This window comes from Ptychodera flava, chromosome 6, assembly GCF_041260155.1.
Source record: "Ptychodera flava strain L36383 chromosome 6, AS_Pfla_20210202, whole genome shotgun sequence".
NCBI lineage: Eukaryota > Metazoa > Hemichordata > Enteropneusta > Ptychoderidae > Ptychodera > Ptychodera flava.
In genome coordinates, this window is record NC_091933.1 from 18,425,883 (window position 1) to 18,448,546 (window position 22,664).

At 40.1% G+C, this 22,664-nt stretch overlaps 1 protein-coding gene across 2 annotated transcripts; it reads left to right on the plus strand.

The window, feature by feature from the left end:
- The first annotated feature begins 8,064 nt into the window (after positions 1–8,064).
- LOC139135042 (uncharacterized) lies at positions 8,065–22,636 on the plus strand. 2 transcript variants are annotated; one of them, XR_011552922.1, is made up of 6 exons: positions 8,065–8,582; positions 14,538–14,740; positions 16,054–17,070; positions 18,599–18,684; positions 19,586–20,530; positions 21,942–22,636. XR_011552922.1 is itself a non-coding variant. In XM_070702229.1 (5 exons), exons 1-5 carry the CDS (start codon positions 8,195–8,197, stop codon positions 19,836–19,838), a joined length of 1,947 nt encoding a protein of 648 aa, XP_070558330.1. In that variant the 5' UTR covers positions 8,065–8,194; the 3' UTR covers positions 19,839–22,636. The 2 variants fall into 2 exon arrangements, 1 of the variants encoding a protein (XP_070558330.1); XM_070702229.1 differs by having other exon boundaries at positions 19,586–22,636.
- The last annotated feature ends 28 nt before the right edge of the window (positions 22,637–22,664 follow it).

Consider the following 22,664-nt stretch of genomic DNA (forward strand, 5'->3'; position numbering starts at 1 on the left):
ATAGAAATCGTGCGTTTGTTTTTCCAGGAGAACACACCATTTGACACAAAATTTGCATGTAAAGGGGTCGCCAGTAAGCACGTGGTCAAATCTGGCATAAGAAACAATATGAAATGTTGGGTAAAGCCAGTCCAAAATAAACTGATTTGAACTTTTGTGTTTTGTAATTTATACCACTGCAGTAACATTACCTTTTTTTGACAACATCACACAATGTAATACGTTTTGAAACTGAATACTCCGACGTATTCTGTGTCTCCTTTGCTAAAAAATACGGTATGCCGATTACCATGTAAGGAGATGATGACGTCAAGACAGATTTGTAGTGTGTTTGGTCCTGGATGGTGCACGAAGTTTTGTCGAGGTAGCTTGTGTATTTATTTCCTAAATGGGAGAGATTAGGATCGATCTAAACGAAGGCCGAAGAATGTTATGATCCTCTAAGCGAGCTGAACTCTAACGCGAATGGTTGGATAATTTGGAGGATGTCTAGAATGATTAGTCTCATTAAGATTATTTGGCGGTCAGTATTGAATTTCAACTGCGTCACAAGTTTGCGAAATGAGTATTCCGTCGAACGGTCAACGAACGATATTTTAGAAATCTGGAGACATGGCACATCGCATTTTTATATTAATATTTTATATTTTACAAAAGATGTAAGAAGCAATGATTTTGTCGAAAATTCTGAAAAAAATATAGGAAGATTTGATCGCGAACACATTTTCACTTGGGGTCAACTAGCTCTGCGTACGATGCTGTGTGTTCCGCTACAGCTAATCGCCCCGCACACCACAGCGCGCCCTGCAATGACCCGTACGCGTACGTAGGGTCGGTGACTTCAAATCCATTTTGGGACTTGACGTAAAAAGCCAAATTACTGCCGAAATTCAGCGTTTCTTGGGCCCAAGTCGTATCCCAGCCTACCTCAGCTACTCGATCGCTTCCAAAAATGACAGTCTTTTATTCACTTCTCGTAAATAACCGTCGATGTCGGCAACTCTCTCGCTAGCCCTGCGTACGATGCTGTGTGTTAGCTGTAGCACATAGCATCGTACGCAGGGCTAGGGGTCAACATGGGGTCGCAGCCATGTTGCCTCAAAACTTATTTCTGTCTGCACTCAAAACTCAAAAATGTCGGATATGAACCTGAAAAATCGATGAAATTTTGTCAAACTTCGGCGAAATTTCAGCATATAGACAAAATTTCATCTAGGTAAGCAGGGCTCGAAATTAACTTTTTACCCTGGTAGTCCCAGTGGGCTACCATTTTCTTAAGTTGGTAGCCCAGCGACAAGGTCTGGTAGCCCATGCATGAATGAAGAGGGTTTTTTTGTAAAGAATATTTTATTTATATCTAGACAATGAACGATTTATTTTTCATGATTCTATCCAGTGAGTGAATTTTCTAGTCATTTGACATCAATACCTGCTGATCATGGCCTTAGGAGAACGGTATAGCATGTGTAGTGGACGACGGTGACGCCTCAAAGTTTGACGACCTATTCACACATACGCAGAGCTTTGATGTACGCAATGACAACGACTTTTCACTCACACGTGTAAACATAACATGGCTAAAAATAGATTGGCTATGAATTTCAGGATGACAACTTGGTACAGTCATGTTCCTAATACTTTCGTGGCAATTTTGACTATATTTCCCCCGGAAAGCTAAATGTGTGGATGGCCCGACAGCTTTTTCTTTGCAGTTTGAATAATTTTGTGTCCAATTGTGATTGATAAATTGTGACTAAATAAATATGAAAATGAATTTTCATTGGCCATCATTTCTCGAGCCTGTTATCCAAGTACATCAGTTCAGATATAAATGATATTTTATTGAAAGTTTGTCGCAACAAATTCGACATGTCCTTTCTGTGTCCAGCTGGGTTGACTGTATGATCGTCGGTATAGCATGTGTAGTGGCGTCAGCGATCAACATCATGTCGCCCACTAAGTAAATTCCTGTCCCAGGCTTTGGTAGTCCGTGTGGGCTACCATTTCATGGACTTTGGTAGCCCCAGGGAAAAGTTGGTGGTCTGTGGACGCGGGACTACCGCTAATTTCGAGCCCTGGTAAGGTAAATTTACTGAAATTTGATCGACAAATAATCCTGAGCTTGAACGTGACAGCTCGCCTTCTCCGGGAAGTCAAGCATCCAGCTGCTCACACACAGTTGCCCATATGGCCAGGTTTATGAGATTGTTTTCAAGCGACGGCGGCAGACCGTACGGGGCTCTGGATGTGAACCTACCGCCGGTGTAGCTGTAATAACTGTTGCGTTGTTTTTAGTGCCCACGGACGAAGTCCTGGGGGAGTTATAGGTTTGGTCATGTCAGTCTGTCCGTCCGTCCGTTCACGCAGATATCTCAGACATGCCCTGGTCAATTTCTTTCAAACTTTGCACAAGAATAGTACCCAACCCCATACAGATGCACGTCGATTTGTTTCACAATGCGATCGAATTTGGCTGTGTTAGAGGACTTTTTAGTTTACACCTCCATAGACTCCCATGTATAAGGCAGTTCTCCATAACTTTCATGTATAAGGCCAAGAAAAATAAAAATTTAGTTTCTCATCGTATTCATATTGCCTAAAGGATGCAGTGACACAGTTTTTTGTCCCCACGGATAAAGTCCAGGGGGCTTATAGATTGGGTCATATCCGTCCGTGAGTCCATCAGTGAGTCCATCAGTTCATGCAGATATCTCAGACATTTTGACAAAATATCATGTGACCTTGGTGACCTTTGACCTCAAATATACATTATTGTCCATAACTCAGTAACCACAAGTGCTAAACCTTTCATATTTGGTATGATGGGACACCTTATGACGCCACATATTGTACCTCATTAATTATGCGCATGTCTAATTTTGAGCGAGCCAATAGAGCTAGAGGTCTGATTTTTGGTATATAGGGATAAGTTAACAATATAATTTGTTTGACAAAAGTCACGTGACCTCAATGACCTTTGACATCAAATATACATATTTGTCCACAACTCAGTAACCACAAGTGCTACACCCTTCATATTTGGTATGATAGGACACCTTATGACACCATATATTGTACCTCATTAATTATGCACATATCTTATTTTGAGCGAGCCAATAGAGCTAGAGGTCTGATTTTTGGTATATAGGAATAACTTAGCAATACAATTATTATGACAAAATGTGATGTGACCTCAATGACCTTTGACATCAATATATATATTTGTCCACAACTCAGTAACCACAAGTGCTACATCCTTCATATTTGGTATGATGGGACACCTTATGACACCACATATTTTACCTCATTAATTATTCGCATATCTAATTCTGAGCAAGCCAATAGAGCTGGATGTCCGATTTTTGGTATATAGGGATAACTATAGGGTAGAAATCTAAATATGCCCATCTAAATATTAGACATCTACCATCGAGAACAAAAGAAATTTACTGTAATTTGAATATTTAAGGAGTTTAAGCAATTTCACTATAAATAAAGAACCCCTGCCTCAAACTCCACAAAAGTTGCTAGACATATTTTGCCGTTGTCATGCCATTGCTTCGTTTAATAACCAGTTAATCAAATGCCTAATTGACAGGAGGAAATTCAAGACCATATTTGAATAGTAGTACAGTCCTCAAAATTACTCTATCTCGGCCCAAGTACTCATTGCCTTCAGCAATACTGCCTTGTTTTTACTGATTTCACTAGAAACTGATGTCCGCTAATTGTATACTATTAAAATTACCGTTGACAAGTCAATTTTCCATACTTTGCATAACACAAGCTAAAATAAATTCATGGCGAAAATCCAGATTTTCAGCAAAATACCAGTAATAATAAAGTCAGGTATATTGGTTCGTCGTAATACCAGCCTATGTCATGGCCGTTTGCATGGAGTCAGCTACTTCCGGGTTCCGTCGTGCTGCAACACATCAACGAGTAGACATTTTCGGCAAAGTGAAAAACCCAGGCCTAGTCGGTCCTAGTCGGGTCCTCTAGGTTGGCGATCTAAACCTTAAAGCGAATTCATGAAAAACGTATCCCATATGCTTTTAGGCACGTCCGAGTTTATAGTTGTACTGTCTAAAAATGGGCGAAGAATGGCAGGGAAATATATTAACCTCAACATGTGCGGTTAATTATCAGAAATATCTTTTTTATTTGACAGAAAACTAGTTTGTATGCGTAAACATTTTCATGTTCGGCACACAACACCATATGAAGACGGTAACCTAATAAGTGAGAACGGCCTCGCGCGCCCAAGCTACGTACGTTCAAGAAAAACAGTCCCGGGGCATAGAGCATGTCGAGCACACGTGAATCGTCGCGATGCGAAGTCTGCTTGTACCCGGACACCCCGCGGTCAAAACATGTTTGATTTATTACCGTGGACATTTCTACTTTCAAGTTTCAACGTGAACCAAAGTCGTAATAACCACAGTCCGCAGTACTCAGTACACATTGCGCATGTACCATTGTCATCAATCTGATTAATAATAATTGCAGATAATCTTGTTTTGCGTTCTGCTATCGATCAACAGAAATATGGCTTAATTTTTATAGCTTAATTCAGTCCATGTACGACAATATTAAGTATTGTGTGAAAAGTAACAACTGCTTTACTGAAGAATTTGACTCCAATTTAGGAGTTAAGCAACGATGTAACTTAAGTCTAACTTTGTTTAATATTTTTATAAATGATCTTCCCAGTACATTTGGTTCCAGTCAAGACTGTCCAGAGTCCTATCAAACTTGGTAAACTCCTTATCAATTGTCTAATGTATGCTGATGATCTTTTATTGATTTCAGAATCTGAAACAGGCTTACAAAGCGGCTTAGATAAACTTTATAGTTTTTGTCGTGATTGGAAATTATCTATTAACATAAAGAAAACGAAAGTTATTGTGTTTAACAAAAGTAATCATGTTGTAAAAGGAGTTACTGTGACTCTTGACTTAGTGAAAGAGTACTGTTACCTTGCTTTTGTCATTACCCCAAATGGTAGATTCAAAGGTAATTTTCACAATCTTAAATTTAAGGCAATGAAAGCTCTTTTCAGCCTTCGTAAGGGCCTTCAAAATGGTTAACTTTCTGTAAAAGTTGCATTATCACTCTTTGATAGTTTAATTGTTCCTATTATGACATATGGCTGTGAAATATGGGGACATGAAGTTAGTGACAAATGTAACTTTCTCAATGATGTTAGTATATATTATTATAGATTTTTCCGAGGAGTCTCTGAACATGCACCATCTGATGGTGTTGTTGGAGAGCTGGGTAGATATCCAATTCACTTTATGGTGATAAGGCACATGCTCAAATACTGGCATAGATTGGTTTTATCAGATGACATCTTACTGAGATCTGCTTAAACATCCAGGTTGAATTCAGATTGGTATAATTATATACAAAGCATTTTGAACTCTTACAGTGGGAGTGATATATGGTCTTGTATTTGCAATATCAATTCCACAGTTAATAATGTATATGATAGTTTATGTGAAACGCATGAACGAACATGGCTGAGAAACATTCATAATGATACAAGGAAGTGTTGAATGCAGAGCAATAAGCTCCGAACTTACTGACTATTTAAGACAAAATTTGAATTAGAAAATTACTTGCTAGATATACGATCTTTTACCTATAGGAGGTGGCTGACAAAACTAAGAATTTTGGATCACAATCTACAAATAGAAGTGGTTAGAAGGTCAATTCCAAAAGTTCCTGCAAATGAAAGATTCTGCAAGTATTGTAAGTCTTTAGTTGAGGATGAATTTCAATTTGTAATAGAATGTCCAAAATACAGAGTTTATCGAGATAGTCTATTTTCATCCACAAGTTTGTATAAATCCTGGCGTTCTTGATTGGAATGACAGAGAAAAGTTCATGTATATCTTTACTCACAAAGATAAACTACCTCTTGCCAAATTTATTTCTTGTACGTTAGTTCCTCCCCCAGCAGCAGCTCCATCCAGTGTTTGCCGAGTTTTTTGCCTTACCGCACTCCTTGAGTGTGTCGTTGAGCAATAAAGTAAAGTAAAGTAAAGTTAAGTAAAGTATTAAAATCAGATGTAGAGTACGGCGACGTCTTCTTATGCGTACGCGGTATTCTCTCACTGTCGCCTCTCACTGGCTGCTTCAGTGCGTGATATTTGAACGCGACCTTCTATGGGTGTTGGTCAGATGCAGTGAGAGGCGACAGCGAGAGAATACCGCGTACGCATAAGGCCGCGTTCAAAAAAAAAATGGTGGGGGGGGGGGGCTGGAGGAATCGCTTCAGTGCGTGATATTTGAAAGCGACCTTCTATGGGTGTTGGTCAGATGCAGTGAGAGGCGACAGCGAGAGAATACCGCGTACGCATAAGGCCGCATTCAAAAAAAATGGTGGGGGGGGGGCTGGAGGAATCGCGATTGAAATCTTTTTTTTTCAGATCCCCCCTCAATACCCTCAAAAATTTTCAAGTCCCCCCCCCCAATTACCATATAGCCACATATTTATTAGGAATGTACGCAGAGTAAAAGAAACATGTAATGTGTCGTTCTGCACGCAAATGTTCAACACTATCTCTTATCAGCAGGTTGTAGAGCCATATACCTAGGGAAAGTTCTTAAATTGATTCATTTTTAAATGCATCAGTGAACTTTTTGGATTTCTCAGTCTAAGCCGACTTGAGTTTATCCAACTCTGGCCAGTTCAATGGCACCAGCTGAAAAGCACACAAAATGACAATCATGAGAGAGTATGAAAATTGTGTATTCCTAGCTACGTTTAACCAAATTGTGAAAAAATGAGCACAGTGACCTACCAATTTTTTTTTTCTCAAAAGTACAAGACATATACAACTTAGATGCCACTTATAAAATGTTTTACAAAATTGACAATACTGGAAGGTTAAAATATTCCATGAAATTAATGTTTTTATCTCAGAAATTTTGGGTGTAATAGTGGCAAATTTGATAAAAAAAATAAAAGATTCCATTTAGTCACACATTTTTCCATTTAAATTAGAGTCTTTACCATTCAAAGTTTTACTTTTGTGTTATTGGTACAATGAGATGTGAAACTTTCATTCACTGCATGAACTTGAAATGAATGGTTTTATGTATTGATTTTAAGTGATTTTAGAAAAACTGACTTTTCATCGTATATTTGTATGAGATCAATCATGGTGACCCCATCTTTTTCTGTAATATTTGATTGTTCTCATATGCTAGAATTCAAAAATCCATGGTAACTGTTAGTCCTCTAGTCTTCTATGTGTTGCTCTCTGGCTGGATCTTGTGTACAAGTAGATGTATGTTTCACTGTCAATTGAGTGTCCTATGACCGAGACTCTTCTTAAACTACATCAGAGTCAGAGCTACATGTATCACTGTCACTGCCAGTATATATGTAGTAGCAGGGCAGTAGTTGTATTAACTTTTATTTTGACAATATTTTTGTTCAGTTTATACAATTGTGTTCTTGTTCTATTCCCTACAGAATGTTGAGCTATCCAGTATTCAGCTTGCCAATACAGCCTACGTGTACCGTGCATTTGCATCATTCAATTATCACCAATATTTAGACAAACGGGCTTTGTTGACAAACTGAATATCGTGTTTTCAGCATGCTGTACAGAGACACCAAGAAACTGTGTTTGATACATTGCATAGAAATATTGAAAAATTATCAACAGTTGTAGCTCCTGCCCCATTACAAGGCCAACTTGCTCTGCGTAGGTAGTAAAGGGAAAGCAACTTCACACATCGTTCATATTCGGGTTGTTTGCGTTTTATGTATAAGTGTATATCCTGTTTGGCTGTTTCATGTAAATTGGAATAACCAGATATTGATCTTCTCAAATATGTCTGGGCACCTCATAATGAATCATTTTAACTTAAAATCAGTTTTTGCAGATGACCCCTGTCAACGTAATGCCATTTCTAAGCTCTTTTACAAGGCCTGGCCAACAGACTACAAACAGAGATTTTTATGCAAATGAACAACTCCTAATATGGTTGATCGATCAGACTGATGCAAAAGTGTGCGGGCACAATAGAAGGCGTGTGACCCAAATAACGTTTCCGGGTTGACATTTATGACTTGTGTTATTCGGACGGAAGAGCGTACTTATGATCATCTCTTCGAACGATAGCATTATCATATTTTTACCACCTGAGCTGGACTCACCGCAACTCTCCTGCTATGTCTGCTGAATCACTTAACACTTGGAAAGTCACCCGCGAGCTGAAACGGCGCCCCAAGCGCAGGTCGCTCATCAACGAGGCTTTCCAACTCAGCGAAATGTTCCTCAGTATAGGTGACTGTTGGCTGACCGAACTCTCAAACGTCCTCTCGTTGGAGTCGCCGTTCTACCGCTGGCAGAATCTCGCCGACAAGCTGGGACTTTCCCGGGATGAAATCGAAGAATGTGACAGGTTGGGCAGGAGTTCTACGATGGGAACCAATCCAGTGTACGAAGTTTTTCGTCGTTGGGGCAGAAGAGAGGGCGCAACTTTCCGCGTCATGCGAGAAAAACTAAAAGAGCTGGGAAGACTCGATGCACTCATGTTGCTTGAAGAAGCTATCAAAGGTCAGTACAATGAACTTAAATGGATATAAGTGGTCGCAGAACACGTCAGTTTGTGCAAAAGGTAACTCAAAATGACCGCCGCATTATCGCGAGGGATGACAGACAGAGATCTCGATAGAATAAGCTGACGGTTGGTATATTAGCAGTTGAGGCCCACACAAATCATGAGTGGCCACACGCATCTGAAAAGAAGTGTGCGACACCCTAAAAAAACAAAGTTGTCCATTGTATTGGAATATTACGTTTAAATTATGAATTCAACTTTATTAAATTTCTGTAGTGTGTACTGTTGTACTTCACTGGGCTGTTGAGGGTGAGATTGAGCCACAGGTAAACAACATATTGTTCACGTTTATTTGCATCCCGCGGCTGTAATACCACATGGTAAAATCCGGGTCAGGCTACCAATCCATTAAAAGGACAAAGTATATATAGTTCCCTTTTTTACCTTTTTTTCTCGAATTCTGTTTGATATGAAAAGTAGTTTGTGTTGTTTGACTTCTTGAAAAAACGCAGAAATACTGGTCAACTGTGCACAACCTCAACTCTGTTTGTACCAAGTCAACAAGATTTAACATTTAGTGGGTGGAGGGACGGTGATTCAGTGAAACTTTTTACAGCCTGCATTACAAAATCCATCTCCGTGCACTACGGTCACCATGCATGACTGAACATATACTGTTACGAAAGTTTGGACCTCGAGAAAGCTTTTGTATCGGCCCGGGTATGATTGTGGCAATGTTTATTTGCAAGTATCCAATAAAGAGCAACTTTGTCCGTTTATGGCACGTAATAGTTGAAAATTGGGAGTTCGAAAGTTGAAAATGTGGAGTTGTATAGTTGAAAATTCGAATATTGGCCGTGATTACGCGCCATACTTCGTTGATGAAGTAAGTCTGCTTTACTGATCTGTATCTTGTTAAACTTTCGTGGTTTACAAGAGATGCATTGATTCATGACAATTTGACATACTTCCATGTTAGGGAGCCGTCATTATTTACGGCGGGGGGGGGGTCGGAGGAATTGCTTTAGAAACTCCAAAATTTCGAGTAACCCCCCCTGCCAACCATGACGTGTTTGAGTAACCCCCCTCTCTGCTAAAGAAATTTTGAGTGACCCCCCCCCCCAAAAAAAAAAAAAAAAAATTGGGAAAGTTAAATATATATACAGTAAAATGGATTGCTGCTGCAACCGGCCCTGTACAGACCCTGATTAAACCCTTTGGTACAGGTCTGTGTCGGAAAGAGGTTCCATTGCTGTGATAGGGGCTGATGTACAGGTCTGTATCAAGTGCTCTTTTGACATGGCTGTATACAGTGCTGTGGACAAAGTGATGTGACAGGGCCTGAAATTTCTGCCTGTCCCAGCCCTGTATGTACAGGACTGGACACTGGGATGTGAATACAAACCTGTATCAGGGTCAAAATTATTTAATGAGCACACAATGCCTGTATTCCTTTTTCTTACCCAACTGGTTCCTTTTTTTCTGAAAATATATACCCCTGAAATCTTACAAATTTGCAGCCCCTGTTGCCCTGTATTAAAATTTAACACAGACACACCACTGTTCATACACAAGTATTTCAGTTATGTTGTCACAGCACTGGATACTTGATTGCTTGCACTATTTGTATCTGCTGAGGGCATTCCTCCGTCATCCAGCTCTCCTGCCACCTCTGGTCACAACTGTTGGGAGTGTCTGTATAATACTATCATCACTACTGTCCTCAACTTCAAATTCACTGTCACTACTACCATTGAGTACATGTAGTACAACATCCTTGTCATCATCACTGTCTGCTGTTTCATTATCAGTATTGCTTGCAGCTCCAGCTACTTCCAGGTTTGAAGAGTCTATTTGTGATCTACGAAGGCAATCTGCCATTATTGCTTTGATTTTGTCTTCCTTCTTTCCTTTCTTGCTCAGTTGATGGCGTTCTAAATACTTGTCCAGTTCATTTACTGTCAATTTGTGTAGTCCTCCAGCTATAGTCAATGTAAGCCAGTCATACACCTCATATTTGTGCATTTCTCTTTCTGCTTTCTTCTTATGTCTGTCAGCTTGTCTGATCTTAGCAGTCTGCTTGAGCTGTTCTAAATGCAACACATATGATTTTATGTATTTCTCCTGAACAGCGAGTTGTTTTGACAATGCCAGCACTGCAATGTTGTCACTACTAGTTATTTCACCACAGTTGAACTTTCTAGTGATTTCAGCTCTTGGTTGAAAGTCATATACTATTCCTTGACTTCCATTTTCATTTTCATTACTGGTGTTGAACACATCTTTGTAGTGCATTGGTCTGGCAGGATCTGGCACTGGCTGTGGTATACGTTTCATCTGGGGACTAACTCATGGCTCTGGCAGAATGTGCATTCAGAACCAGTTTTAGTTAAGCAGCCCTTCTTTATATATTCCAAGTACATGAGATTTTAGTTTCTACTTGAAACCACCTGTATATATATATATATATATATATATATATATATATATATATATATATATATATATATATATATATATATATATATATATATATATATATATATATATATATTACATGTGTGTGTGTGACACTGTGTACATATACCGGGTATGAACATACATATCTTAAGCATACATATTGCTGTTCTTTGGTGTATTAATTCATAACTTCGAATTCACTAAATACTTCAGTACATATCAACCAAATTGAGTAGCCCCCCCTTCTTGTTATCCACTTTTGAGCAACCCTCCTTGTAGCTTTCGATTTTTTGAGTGAACCCCCTTAGATTCCTCTGACCCCCCAGGCCATAAATAATGTCGGCTCCCTTATTGGCCACTTTTGCAATGTAATGAATTACATACATGAATACATACATACATGAATACATAGATACACACATATACATAGATACACAGATACATAGATACTTACATAGATACGTACATAGATACATAAAATATACATACATACATACATACATACATACATACATACATACATACATACATACATACATAGAATTTCAAATTTTTCGACAGCTTAGCTCAAGAAAGATGCTGTGTTCTTTTTAGTCCCCACGGACACCGTCCGGGGGGACTTATAGGTTTGGTCGTGTCCGTGCGTGTGTGCGTGCGTCCGTCCGTGCGTCCGTCCGTCCGTTCACGCAGATATCTCAGAGATGCCCGAAGTGATTTCATTCAAACTTGGTACAAGGATTACTTCATATGTCATACAGATGCACGTCGATTTGTTTTGTGATACGATCCAATATGGCTGCCAGGCGCCCATTTTATTACGATTTTTTCATATACAGAGCCATAATTCAGGCATGTTTCAACTGATTTTATTCAAAGTTGGTACAAGGACATTGACCAATGTCATAGCTATGCACGTCAATTCTTTTTGTGATACGATCCAATATGGCCGCTGTGCGGCCATTTTGTTACGATTTTTTCATGTACAGAGCCATAACTCAGGCATATCTCAACCGATTATATTCAAACTTGGTACAAGGACATTGACCAATGTCTTACATATGCACATCAATTTGTTTTGTGATACGATCCAATATGGCCGCCAGGCGGCCATTTTGTTACGATTTTTTCATGTACAGAGCCATAACTCAGGCATATGTCAACCAATTATATTCAAACTTGGTACAAGGACATTGACCTATGTCATACATATGCACATCAATTTGTTTTGTGATACGATCCAATATGGCCGCCAGGAGGCCATTTTATTACGATTTTTTCATGTACAGAGCCATAACTCAGGCATGTTTCTACAGATTTTATTCAAAGTTGGTACAAGGACATTGACCAATGTCACAGCTATGCACATCAATTTTTTTTGTGATACGATCCAATATGGCTGCCGTGCGGCCATTTTGTTACGATTTTTTCATGTACAGAGCCATAACTCAGGCATATCTCAACCAATTTTATTCAAAGTTGGTACAAGGACATCAACCTATGTCATACACATGCACATTGACTTGTTTTGTGATACGATCCAATATGGCCACCGTGTGGCCATTTTATTACGTTTTTTCATATCCAGAACCATAACTCAGACATGTATCAAGCAAATTTATTCAAAGTTGGTACAAGGAGATTGACCAATGTCATACATATGCATGATAATTTGTTTTGTGATACGATCCAATATGGCTGCTGTGCGGCCATTTTGTTATGATTTTTTCATGTACAAAGCCATAACTCAGGCATATTTCAACCAATTTTAATCAAAGTTGGTACAAGGACATTGACCTACCGTATGTCATACATATGCACATTGATTTGTTTTGTGATTCGATCCATTATGGCCACCATGTGGCCATTTTATTACGATTTTTTCATGTCCTGAACTACAACTCAGACATGTATCAAGCGAATTTATTCAAAAGTATTTTTATCACAGACCTAATGAAGGGGACTCTATCCTCTCTGAGGACCTGTAATCAAAGCACCCACTAACAAGTGGGGACTGTGTCATCAACGATGACTTGTTGAATGTTCTATAGGGTACAGTGATCGTTCATTACATATAGCGTCCGCCACTGAAATGGTTAATTGATATGGCATCAACATTTGTCGAATAACAATTGCAATTCAAGGTAACAAAATTAAACAGGCCCATAAAGAGACCCATATCGGACAATATCTGCAGTTGGCAATGTTTTTAACACCTGATTAGTGAGTGATGGTATCACGCGCACCTGCCCGGAACGGGTAAGCGTACCTGCTAGCATCTTACACCCCGGACCCGCTAGGATAGCACGAACTAGCACTTTCTAATCGTAATCCGGTGATGACGCCGAATTACTGTGGCGAGTCAGTGTCAAGAAGTTAGCAATTCACCATACGAGTAACAGACTTGTCGTGTTTGGATATAACGCTCCCGATCCACCAAAATACTTATGGAGAACCTGCATGTGTCCCCTGGTACTCTTGATACAACCGTGGCAAAGCCAGAGCATAGATAACTGATTGTAATACAAACAGAAACTACAATAGCAACAAGTACTGGAAAACCTTAAAGTATAGAAGCGGCACCTTTATTTTACTGATAAAGAGCTAATAAACCACGGGGTGCTTGGTTTAGATATGAGAAGTCTTCTTGCCAAACATAAATATAAGAAATCAACTTGGCATGGACTTCCTGAAGACAGTACCATTTAACGCCACCCTGCTGAGATTTCTTACTGACAGCCACAAAGTATAGATAAACAAGGCGCAGTTAGACTACATATTAATTACTGTTAGTGTTTGTATTACAATCAGTTACCCATGCACTGGCTTTGCCGCGGTTGTATTTTCATTTGGAGACACGTATGTCGTCCCTGTTGAAAACATACCCATGACATGTATATTCCAAAAATATAACCCACTGTAGTTATAGATTTGCTTGAACATATGGGGCTTTATCACCTTTATTCTGTTGCATGTGAAGGCTTTCCTAAAGTATGAGACATTTGCTTTCTTATCGACCAATGTTTAGGGCCTGCAGACGGCACATACTCGTACACCTTTTCAATGGGGGTACCCCAGGGTCTATGTCTCGCCAGCGTTGGTGCTATGTAAGCTGTCTCACTCGAAAGTGATCATAAATCAATCCATGCGGAGTATAGAATTAGTACCCCAGGAGTTGTGAAACTGGTGTATAACGTATTTTGCCCACAGCCTAGGGAAAAAAATAACATATCTGACTGGTCAACTGTAATGGCGATTTCCAGAACTGCCAAAGCCGGATCAGGCTACGTTGCTGATTGGACAGATATGAATGATGGGAAACAATGTCGAATTGTAAGTCGGACCGTGGTCGAACTCACCGCCGAGCGTACTCAGTTTGTATGTGTGTGTGACGGTGCTATTGTTTTCAAAACGAGCACAGAGGTGCCTGGTATTGGGCATGCTTTCACTAGCTACTTGAACGAAATTATTCAAGAAATACTTCGTTCTTACAGGTGAATTTCAACTTGAGGCTAGAATTTGGATGGGAGAAACCCCTCGTGACTTTACCGTGCACTCATCAAAGAAGTCCACCATAGAGGAAGTTCTCAGCGAATTTCTACAGGAGAACAGACTGGTACAAGAGGATATTTTGTTCATCAGTCCCAAACAGTCGGGCTTTATTTTAGACTGGTCAACTCACACGAAGAAGTTGAAAGTAAGTTTTGTAATATATTCCCATACATCAGCAAATCTTATAGTTGTCAGGCAACAACAATGCCTGGAATAGATGTATGGGGAGAGAGAGAGAGAGAGAGAGAGAGAGAGAGAGAGAGAGAGAGAGAGAGAGAGAGAGAGAGAGAGTCCTTCCTTAAAATGTATTACAAGTAAATGCGCATGTCGTTTTATGACACCCCATATACTGTCGGAACTTCTAAGTGCGAAATCGATTGGGGAAGTGAGAGGGACGTGTGAAACAAATTCCAATAATCTCATTTTATGATCCATTTGAAAGATCTAAAGATGTGTCCCATCTTTTGTCATCAGTGAGACAAAGTTTGCGTCAATTGAGTGAAATTACCACAGGCGAATACGAAATTTATAGTTTATGCACTCTATATAAAGAGTTATGAAACATGAATATAATAAATAAAACCAGTTTGGTATTTTATTAAAGGGGAAGTTCACCAAGGACGATTTCTACATATGTGCTAGCTTTGTGGTCACTTACCCCGGAAAAGCTATTTTAGCCATTTATAACGCGCAATATTTTTTACAAAAACCGATAGAAATAGTACAGGAAGTTGCCCATGTAATTTGAATCATTGGAAACAGCGCCAAGCTTGGAGCTTGCATAATGTGATATGGAAGGGACCATTTTCCCATAGATATGGCATTGTCCACTCACCCATGCTTAAACCAGGCTGTGCGTATTTACATAAATTTTGTTTATACTGAGTATCCTTGCATAAACGATGATTCACTTATAATAAAATGTCCATTGTCAGATTTTGTGTTGCTGTTTACTACTGTGTTACTGTGAGTGGACAATGTAGGGGCCATACCCGTCCGGAGATGGTCCCGTCCATATAACATTAAGCAAGCTTGGAGCTTTTTTCCCATGATATTACATGGGCAACTTCCTGTACTATTTTTATCGTTTTTGTAAAAAAATCTTGCGAGTTATAAATGGTGAAAATAGTTTTTCCTGGGTAAATGACCACAGAGCTACCACATATGTAAAATGATCCTTGGTGAACTTCCCCTTTAAGGTTGAGCTTCTTTCCAGAGTTTCCTGCCGCGCTCTGCGGCAGTACTTTTAAAGTTACTGAACACGTACGTACGGGACACACTTGACACAACATTTACGTCGTTTCTACATATTGAACGGTAATCTGGTTTTAATAATAATATTCATATCTAATAATATATATTTTTATATAAGACTTGAAATTTGTATTCGCCTGTGTGGAATGACAGCATCCACAGTGCAGCTAGCCTTATTGGACTGTATCTCACTGTTTTCTAAAGGGTCTGGAACTTGTGCTCGCCACAAAGGACTTCAGCGAGCTCGATGATCTGCAACGGATGTACACTCCAGATGATGGTGATTCCTCATCTTCCGATTCTTCATCAACCCTTTCGGCGCCGTCACAGGCCAGATCTTCGTCGCCGTTACCATCGCCGACGCGATCCGTTTCACCGAACCCAACGGTGATCGTGAAACATTACTTCACTTTTGATAGGTGCAAAATAGGAACAGTACAAGGCGCTGTACCATTGCCACAGGTGAATACCTGGCCGCGGGCGTTTGAACCAGGTGGTTTTGCGAGCGTCGGCGCGACTTTTCGCGGCGACACCCGTCGTGGCTCTGACATTGGGCCACTGAGGCCAGGGGACACCCTGGACGCTGGATTGACTCCCAAAGCAACGAACATTCGCCGGTCATCTTCGCCAGCTTGTGGATTTTCGGAAGCAGCAAAGACTGCCCCTGTTGATAAGCGTCCGAGCACTGACAAAGTTTCGAGGGAGCACCTTGCCGCTAACCCGACGGCACGGATGGAGTGCGACCGAGACACTCCTTCTAAGCGACGACAATCACCTGTCTTAAACGAAAGACCAGAGCAACAACTGGATGACAGTCTGAGGCATGTCTCGGAGCCGGTGCAGCATAGACGTGCAGGAATATCGCTGAAGGTTTCAGGGGATGCAAGCGTATGCCAGATGAGATCAAGTTTAGAGCTGCAATCAAGTCATTCTTCTTCTGATAGAAATATTTACATGAAGCTACTGCAAACAGAAGAAACCAGTGACGATGACGCGTATAACCTCGATGCTGACTACACGGACTACACCTTCAACGGTGCTCCAAAGAGCATCGCCAGCAACTATTCTTACCTGCGAGACAGCACGCCACCTGGCGATGAGGACGACGATTTTGACAGCATTAGTAGCGCCTCCACACGCCGTTTCCAGCGACACACATTACTGGAAATGTGTTCTGATCATCCCGCATGGCATCCAAATCTTCCATCCGATGCAGCTGCGGTAAGACTGTAGTTTTAACACACTTAGGGGTGGACCATCTGATATCGGAGGGGGGAGTTGAAAATTGGGGGTAAAGTTTCAAGTAGACGCAGTCACAGACTCTATAGAGACGACCGGTAAAGCAAAACACATCAGCGCGCGGTTAAATTTTAGTCACAATTTTTCACTTTCGGCGCACCCTTTTTTCACACGTAGCGTCTAATGAAGGGAAAGCGGCTCCTCAAACCGGCCAAAACACTGTTATTTGCGTGTGCTGTGCACCAAACTATATGTATTCTATTTGGGCTATTCTGTGTACACATCATCTATTGATATGTGGTGATCTTATTGATGAGAAAATGAATTAGCCGTTGTCATCAATGGCGTTGACATTAGACATTGCCGCGCGGCATGCACATATGCCGTATTAGTAAGTTGAATACCAGACTTTTGAAGTTATGTAAATCACATTTCATCACAGGGCAATCAACAGGAAATTTGTCTTAAGGGGGATCGAGCCACTAAATTTTTGACCAACAATTTTAGTCATTTTCCCTAACAGTAAGATAATTGAGGGTGAGATTACGACAAAAAATCAATATGTCACCAGATTAATTTGTCAGCTAGAAGGATTTGAAATACACCCACTTTATCCCATTCGAATTACAGAAATTATGAATCTCCTGTGAGCGTCGCCCAACCCGATATATTTACTTTCAGTTCCTTTCTTGAAATGCTGCACTTGTTTTATTTAAATGTGAACCACATTGAATAATAAATGAAAGTTTTAGCTATCTTTCTGCTGAAAATGTTCACAAGAATCTAAATTATCACTTCTCAGGCCTTCCAAAACAACAGTTAAAGCAGTTGCAAACTTAAAAGTAATGACCACGCCTTATCCATACTTTGTAGAATTATTTAGATTTCCAATCCAACAATTTTGTTTATTTTCACATAAACTACTGTTCAGATATTGCAAATACATCAAATACAAATATTGGGTCACCAGCCTATTTACAACGCTACATCGCCTAACATCACCTCCTCCCCATATGTAAAATGGAAAAAAATCACAATTTGATGAGAACTATATCCTTTTCAAATTATTTTGTTGGGATTTTTAAATACTTTGTAAGTATGTCAACATTCAAACATTTAAAACTTACAACTCTAAGATAATATAATGATTATTCAGTCATCACTAGCAATAAGTTGTATGAAGATAGGTTTCCATCAAAACAACTGTGATGACGGTCCAGTGGACGCGCGCGTCGTAGAGAGTGCGCGTTCTATTGTTTGAAGCTATGATGACGTAGCAAGTTACTCGAAAGTGAAGTGAATTAAGTTGTGGTCTCACATTTCACAACAGAATAAAAAAAAGGAAAATACATGAAAACTAATACAGTTTGTGAACCCATGATATAACATGTAACGTTTGAAAAACATTTCACTAACTACTAGTGTAGCAGCCATGATGACGTAATCATGGAGCGATTTCGATTGTGAAGGAGGGTAACCTTAACAAGACACCATGCCTTGTTGATTACAGGTTGACAAAGTGACCAAACCGTACATTCGTCAAGATGGCTGGTACCTAATCCATCCATATGAAGGCAAAACTTTAATTACAGTCACGTGAGTATTATATACCACCGCTATATATTGCTGCGAAAGTTAAAAGCTTTGCATATATCACTTAAGTTCAGCAATGCGATCCCCTATATACACAACCTTTTCCAAAAATTATAGGACACTCCGTACTAGTAACGGAAGCAAGCAAACAGCTGTAGTTTAGTAGCGTCATATTTTTAGGAAGTAGAAAGAAATCAGAAGTTTTCATCGTCTTTGGCTGTAACGAATCTCGATGAAGCAGGACCTGTATGTCCAGATGTTACAGACACTCCTCTGCATGAGTGTGAATTGCTGGTGACACCGATGCCACAGTGCATACCATTTGCTGTCTCGAGAGTGACGTCACACTAGACTGCATTGAAAGGTTGAGATGACGCTCGTAAAAATACGAAAGGTCTTTTCAACAATATCTTTAGTTGGGGTAGTATGCGCCTCGAAAGTGAAAGACGTAAAACTTTCGCTCAAACTTTCCTCAAAGAGACTTTCAACCATTCTCTTACCAAATCAACAAGGTCACCGAGCAAAGTTTGGAACTAACGAAACAAATTACCCAAATTTTGCGATATTTGAAATTCAAAATGTCCGCCATCCCAGTGTAAACTCTGTGGGGGAAAATTAAATTTGGGATTTTCGAAAAACTCAGACGTTGAAAGTTTTTCTTTCTGCATGAGCTTTAAAATGAGCCCCCACAAGTTGTAGATCAGAAGAGAATTGTAGAAACTTGAGAGTCCAACTATCTGTCCCCGAGGCGCGTTCTACTTTGATCATGAGAAAACAAAGTGGGTTGGACAAATCGAAATGTGAAGAGTTCGATGGCTCATTCATGATTGGGAAAACCATTATTAGTATGGGAAACACGTTCTTCAGTCTCTTAATCTCTGAAAATGTTTCATTCTGTCTGTAGGTTCCAGAGGAAACTGAAACATTTCTGCATATTTCAAGACGAAAACGGCAAGGTATACATCAACAAGGACCACTACAAGTTTCGCACGTTGGAAGATTTACTCGAAGTCTATAGGTGCAACGACGTAGTCGCAAAGGGCCAGTCCAAAAACGTCCAAACTGCGGCAGACCCTACAGCGCCACCCGTACCGGAAAGACGAAGTCACGTTCGTTTTCATAAACCGATTACAGTTGACTGGAGACTCGGGTACTGATGGTCCGCAGGCTGTTGGCAAGTGTTCCATGGTGTAAATGCATGAGAACGCGTATTGACGTTCTCGGATGGAAACGCACAAGCTACACGTATGTTAGCATAATAACTAACTGGGAGTTTCACTATTAATTTTCATAAATACGGACCTAACAACAATGATGTTGATAACTGAAATCCACAACATTGTCAGAGCCCGCCAACCCCGCATTTCCTCTGCTTGTTTCCAGTCTTCAGTCATTTTGTGAAAAATCAAGCACTTATAAAAACCAGTATTCAATTTTTGTGAAATCGATAGTTTCTCACACTATATTTCTTAAAGGCCCAATAGCTGTATCTTTTAGCATTATTTTTGTGATTTTGCTTTCAAACTAAAACAAGTTCATGGGAATGTACTCATTGTGGGTATTTATATAAGTATAATAAACTGTCCACTGGGACTGCTTGTGCAATTTTGAGCAAGATAAATAATAAACGTTTTCCCAAACATAAAATGGCGCCCTCATGCAAATAAAGCAAAAACACTGAACGTCGTGCATATATACATTGGTATCTTCACAGAAACAACAGAGTAGTCCAATATAATGCATAGTGCTGAATGTTTTCCACCGGGACATCATATGCTTCGTTTTCTTTGTAATATTACCATTTTTTTAAAATGGCGGGAAATCAAAATAACGGTTAAAATTTAAATTTGTCCAATTTTTCATTGGTAAAAGACTCTATCTTTTATCCATCTTAATTATGGAACCAACGAACACGATTGGAACTACTTTGGGATAATTGGATGGTAAAGTAAGGTCGTTTTAATCTGCAAATGTGAGTTCATCTGCTCTTCTTTTTAAGTAAGGTACCGTTCAGTTTTTACGGCCGGGGGGGCCGGCAAAATCCAGGGGGGGGGGGGTCATCATAATTTTGGAATCCGCAAAGGGGGGGGGTCATCGCTTTTTCACTGGTAGGAAAGGGGGGGGTCACCACATTTTCAAAAACATAATACCAACAATAAAGTTCACTTTATGCCATGGCCATGATCGACCCTCTTTACCGGCGGGCCGCCTTCGGCGGCCCACTACAATAAATATACATTATGTATTACCCATGACCCTCTTAACGGGCAGACGCCTTTGGCGGCCCACTTCAATGAGGTTTACTTCATGCAATGGCCATGATTGACCCTCTTTACCGGCGGGCCGCATTTGGCGGCCCACTACAATAAATATACATTATGTATTACACATGACCCTCTTAACGGGCAGACACCTTTGGCGGCCCACTCCAATTAGGTTTACTTCATGCAATGGCCATGATTGACCCTCTTTACCGGCGGGCCGCCTGTGGCGGCCAACTACAATAAATTGACTTTATGTAATACCCCACGGCAATCTTACCGTAAAATTCCCAATTGAAGCCGCGGCTTGTATTAGAAACATTTTTGAGGGACCCCTGTGATCACGCACTGAATAATGGTAATGGCCGCGCGCCTTCAGCGGCCCTGTCAAGTAAAGTCTACTTTATGCAATAGCCATGATCGACCCTCTTTACCGGCGTGCCACCTTTGGTGGCCCACTAGAATAAAGTTGACTTTACGTAATGGCCCATGACCCTCTTAACCGGAGGGCTGCCTTTGGCGAACCACTCCAATAAAGTTTACTTTATACAATGTCCATGGACATGAGTTGTCTATGGAAATGAAGTTTAAAATTGCCTTACAGTCGTCCTAATTAACAGACATTTCAATGGATGTGGCTGAGAAGTTTGTGCACTGGCATCGAATAAAGTGTGCCGCGTACCGGAGTTCAAATCCAAACCATGCGGGTCAATTTGACATATGGGTTTTGGTTATTTTTCAGGGGGGGGGGGTCATCAATTTTTTTCGTCTGACAAAGGGGGGGGGGTCATCTTTTTTCACAAAAAATTCAGGGGGGGTCTATATTTTTTTAAACACCGGCGACAAGATTTTGCCGCCCCCCCCCCAGGCCGTAAAAACTGAACGCTCCCTAAACACTTGTTTTTATTGGTAATTTGTAATATCGCAACATTCAGCTATATGGCACCTAACATTTTTGAGAAATTTGAAAAATAAGAAGATCCAATTATCCCAAATTAGTTCCAATCGTGTTAACGTGAAATTGATCAGTGTCAACTCAACCTGTTTAGTGTTTGTAGCACACACGAGCACGAGCGTACACACGCATGCACAAACTCACATACATACGTACATACATACATACATACATACATACATACATGTGCATACTTTCTGTACATGGTACACAGTGTGCATACCTCACAGCACTGCATTTACCCTAAAGTTTGATGAGTAATTGGGTAAGATTACACGTCTGTGATGATCGACTGTACTGTTGTTCCGTTGAAGTTGTTGGTTAGTGTATTCACACATTTGAAATTTACCGGCAATTCCTGACAATTGGAAGTACAAACTGACACACATGACGAAAACGAATACCCTCCAGTATGAGTCTTCTGACTGATTACCAAGCGTTCTGCATATGTGACACATGACGAAAGTGTCTTATTGTTATCATTATCAACTTTATATCAGCATCATTAAACTTAGAGGGCGCTATACAGAAGCCCGCCAACAACAAAGTACAACATTTTTCAAAAAAAAATAATACATTTTTTATATGGTCAAAATAATGTAGACGCACAGATCTGGAATGTTTTCAAGTTAGCAACAGATGAACGCAGCAAGACTGTCGTATTACTTTCTTATAATGTTTTCATTCTATGAAATGGTGCATATAATTCATGGAAATAAAATTTGAAAGTTTAACAAAATGTTGGTGTCGTAGTACTTCATTTGGAG

Excerpts from the sequence above, each read along its gene's own strand:
- LOC139135042 (XM_070702229.1), top strand. The coding sequence starts at position 8,195 with ATGTCTGCTGAATCACTTAACACTTGGAAAGTCACCCGCGAGCTGAAA. Across the intron at positions 8,583-14,537 it reads GCTTGAAGAAGCTATCAAAG|GTGAATTTCAACTTGAGGCT; the intron begins GTCAGTACAATG and ends TCGTTCTTACAG. Across the intron at positions 14,741-16,053 it reads CTCACACGAAGAAGTTGAAA|GGTCTGGAACTTGTGCTCGC; the intron begins GTAAGTTTTGTA and ends TGTTTTCTAAAG.